General features: G+C 31.0%; 1 protein-coding gene across 1 annotated transcript in view; it reads left to right on the top strand.

Moving 5' to 3' along the window:
- The first annotated feature begins 2026 nt into the window (after positions 1-2026).
- The window catches only part of LOC115990902, an 8096-nt gene continuing 5752 nt past the window's right edge, over positions 2027-4370 (top strand). Inside the window, exons 1-4 of the mRNA XM_031114669.1 lie at positions 2027-2376; positions 3520-3681; positions 3807-3949; positions 4041-4367. Coding sequence (XP_030970529.1) covers positions 3558-3681; positions 3807-3949; positions 4041-4367 — 594 coding nt within the window. The 5' untranslated portion in view covers positions 2027-2376; positions 3520-3557. The remainder of the gene's footprint in view (positions 2377-3519; positions 3682-3806; positions 3950-4040; positions 4368-4370) is intronic.

Below are 4370 nucleotides of genomic sequence, written 5' to 3'. Positions count from 1 at the left end.
TTTACTTCAAAGTCTTTACAAATTGACGTAACAATTAATATGATTGGACGTCAACAATAAATGCATTTTTAAATATTTTTTGTGATTAGTGATATATCTTTATAAGTCTCATGTTGTAAAATTTATAATATCCCTAACATCATATACAAATACTTGTTTATTATCTTCTTGTAGTGTCACTAATTAATCACATTCATTGTTACATCGTTTGTAAGTTTTTTTGTAGTAAAATTTGTTATACCTTTAGCATTTTTCCACACAAAAAAGCACATTACAAAATAGAAAGAATGAATTTTTATTATAAAATATTATGATATTAAACACTAGTTAAATATTATTTAAGTAATAACAAAAAGACCCCTTTTAAATATATTGCCTTAGACCTCCAAAGTTGTTGGGCCACCCCGTTTACGGCTATAGTTTGGAACCTCTAGAACCAACCCCAAGGAATTATTTTCTTTGAAAACTTGGTGTGTGTGAGAAGGAGAATTAAACATACCTAAAAAAATAGTAAAATCTCAAAGTTTTTTGTATACCCTCATTTCTATAATTAAAAATATATATATATATATATATATATATATATATATATATTAAATTTAGAGTTCCAATTATTATTGTAACTATCAAATCATCAAATCAAAACAAAAAAATCTAATTGACTCATTCATAGTAGATGAATATCATCAATGTTTTAGATAATTCTAATCCACTACCAATGTTTTAGCCGAATATATAAATATATATTTTAAATTGTATCAATGTGGAGTGTTTTTTTTCTTTTTTCTTCTTATTTAATTAGCTTTGTGAACTTAGACAGTTGATTAAGTTGCATGGTTGAGGTTGACTCTGATTATCTACCAATGTAGTTATTTATTTATTATTATTATTTATGAATAAGGATAAATATATAAAAAGAGTGCAAAGGAAGAACTCAACCCATCTTAATCTTCTAGGGAAAAAACCAAGGAAGAAGAGTAGAGATAGAAATGATTCCATCCCAATTACAAAAAAGCAGCTCAACGAGTCAAGTTGTGAGAAAGGAAATTAACATACTTAGAAATAAAAGAAAGATCCCAACAAAAAAGAGAACTAAGAGCAGCTTTGACATTTTAGAGAAAAGAGGCAAGGAACCAAGGAGGAGACAAGTTTATGTTCAGCAAAGCCTCAATAACTCCATCGAAATCACCTTCACAGAGAACATAAGAATACTTGTGATAGACCGCAAGCTTGATGACTTGAAAAGTAGTTAGTGTTTCACCAAGAGTCAGATCAAAAGGAGGGGAGAGATTTGAATGCGCAAATAAGATATCTCAAAATTCATTTCTCCCAATAGCAGTGATGGTAATATGAGGTCTAATAGCAACATCAAAATTTGTTTCAATCCAACCTACAAGTTAGGGATAAAACCATTCCAAGGCCGGACGTGCTAGGTGAGATGTCCAAGCTACAATATGTTCTGAATAAGCTTGTTAATTATAGCAACATCTTAATAGTAGCATCTTTTTTAGGATTAGGCTTGTAATTTGCAAATATCATCTGGTTCCTAATTCTCCAAATGTTGTCAAAGAAGATTAAACAAAATAGAGTGATCCTGTATCCATCTTTTGAAGAAATTAACCTGTAAATGTTTATGAGGGAAAATTGCATATTTCATAATGTCACAAGGAGTTAAATGCCCAAGAGAAGAGTGATGATTGGCTAAACAGACACTACAAAAAATTGGACCTATAGTGGCGTTTGTAAAACGCCACTATAGGTCCTAAAAATGCCATTATAGGCCCATTTGGGCTATAATAGCGTTTGCTATAATGGAGTTTTATTGTACCGTGACTATAAACCTATAGTGGGTTGAATTTTAAATGGAGATAGTGGGGTAGGTCGCAAAGTTCACTCTCACTTCGGATTCCTTCTTTATCACTCTCACTTCGGATTCTTTCTTTATCTCTCTTTCTCTCTTTTTCTCTCTTTCTTTGTGTGACACAAACACAACTATAGGTCCTAAAAATGCCATTATAGGCTCATTTGGGCTATAGTAGTGTTTGCTATAATGGAGTTTTATTGTACCGTGAGTGGGTTGATTTTAAATGGAGATAGTGGGATAGGTGGTCAAGATCACTCTCTCTACGGATTCCTTCTTATCTCTCTTTCTCTCTTTTTCTCTCTTTCTCTGTGTCTGAGCAAAAACTAAAAAACCCTCTGGTTTTTTATGAGTATATCAACAGGTACTACTACCCATAATTTATGAGTATATCAAGGGATTGGGTTACTATATGAAGATATTCAATCAAAGCAGCAAGGCTCCATATCAAGTGCGTACTTGGTAAAATTTTGAAGATACGATAGTGCAAATGATGATGAGTTGTAATCACTAAGGTATATCACTGAAATTTTCTTACTATGATTTGTAAACTTTTGTGGAACAATCTTAATTAGAACTAGGTCAAAGTTCTGCATGTGTTAGAAACGTTGAGATAGTATTTTAGTTCTATATGCTACCATGTTTTTATGAAAAAATTTCCCCTCTTTTATGGCGGTTACCATGTATCTTAAGGCACGCATATATATATATATATATAGTGGTATAAATATTTGAATTAGGTTATGTAATATTGTGTTCGACCTGGAATATCTTAATTGGCGTGAGATCCTGTCAAAAAGAAAGATTTTTTTTTTTAATTAAAAAAAAAAACTAATTATGATGACCTTTAAAAATTTTCTAAGGAAAAAAACAATAAATTTTTTTGATACTTTGTAATAAAAATGGTTTCAAAATATTTTAAAAATAATTTATTAATAAATAATCCTTCTTGACTTTCTTTGTCTCTCATAAAAGCATCGTTCTTTTTCTTCTGACACTATATTTTATCTATATATCTCTCTCTGGCTAAAAAAAAAAAAAAAAAAAGCCTTTTGTTTCATATTTTTTGTTCAATATTGTGGTGAAGGAGGTTCTTATTATTGGAAAGTCTAACTTTGTTAAAGCATGGTGCATTTGTTGTGAATTTTTTTTTTTTTGAAAAAATGTTGTGAAAGTTTTATATATGAATGATTACTGTAATAGAATATTATTGGCATGGAGCTGTCTGAATTCTAGTGTGATCCATTTAGTTAGTTGAAAGTTTAAGAAGCTTTGGGAAAGTCTTTTAAAGCTACCTGTATTCTTGTGTATTTTTTTTACAAGTGGGTCTTTTATTTAATTTTTGTCGTCGCTCACTCGCTTTCTTATGTGTTTGCGTTATTGTAGGATCAATCATACTTGGATTTAATTTTTGTTATTTGCCGATTTTTTGGTAGCTATGAGTGCTCGTTTGATTATTAGATTGCTAGACAAGTTGGATTGGTTTGAATAATTTTTATGTAAAAGAAATAGTCGGTACGTTATATTGTTCAATGTGTATTTTAAAAGAATGGAATTTTGAATTTCTTGAATTTTTTGGGCACTTCTCAAGCTATCCTTCTTATATATGTTGTTTTCTACCTTAGTTTGGCTGACCTACCTTGTTCGTTCATCAGTAGGGTCGGCTTTTGCATTTGACAACACTGTACTAACCAAAATGGTAGAGAGTGGCATGTATGCAATGAGACCAGAAATTGAAATTTCGGGCTTTTCATCATCCCACCAAACTGAAGAAGAGCAGCTTGATTTCCTCGAAATTAATCTACCTAATTATGATCCTGGTACGTACATATATTTCTCTAATTAAGTTCTAATATAATTAAATTTTCTTAGCTTTTGAATTATATGAGTAGCAAAATATGCTTATTATATATGCTATTATGGTTTTTTTTTTTGGTTATAACAGGATTGCCAGTTTGTCCCTTCTGCTCACTGCCTGTCTTTCCTAGCACTCTTGCGGAGCTAAACGATTTCAAGGAAGAGATCCCTGCCATATTTTTAAAATACGAGTTGCCTCCACGCAATTCATCTGAGACAGATGAAGAATGGGTAATTTTACATTTACTTTTTTTTTTTAATGTTTTGTTTTTATAAGTTTTTATTTTTATTATTTTATTTTTCGTTCTTGTTTATCTATCAGAGTTTCTTAGATTTCTTGGAGAAAATTCCGCCTGCCAAAGTTACATGGGAATTCGATAATATGAATAAAGTACTCCACTTTGGGCAATATTTTCGAAAAATATTTATGGGTATTGCGGACATTCTGTACTCATATCATAAGAGTAATTTATTTTCCGGTGATGTCATTGGTCGAATGAGGATTCATAATGACCTACGCATTACCCACCCCTATACACCCGCCAACACCAGTCATAACGATTATTCAGATGGGAAATCAAGAAAAAAGAAAAAAGATTTAGATGGGAGAAAAGTAGATATCATTCACTTCCGGTGGCTTGTTGCAAAGGTT

Source organism: Quercus lobata, chromosome 5 (genome assembly GCF_001633185.2).
Source record: "Quercus lobata isolate SW786 chromosome 5, ValleyOak3.0 Primary Assembly, whole genome shotgun sequence".
NCBI lineage: Eukaryota > Viridiplantae > Streptophyta > Magnoliopsida > Fagales > Fagaceae > Quercus > Quercus lobata.
This window is presented reverse-complemented; position numbering and strand designations above follow the sequence as displayed.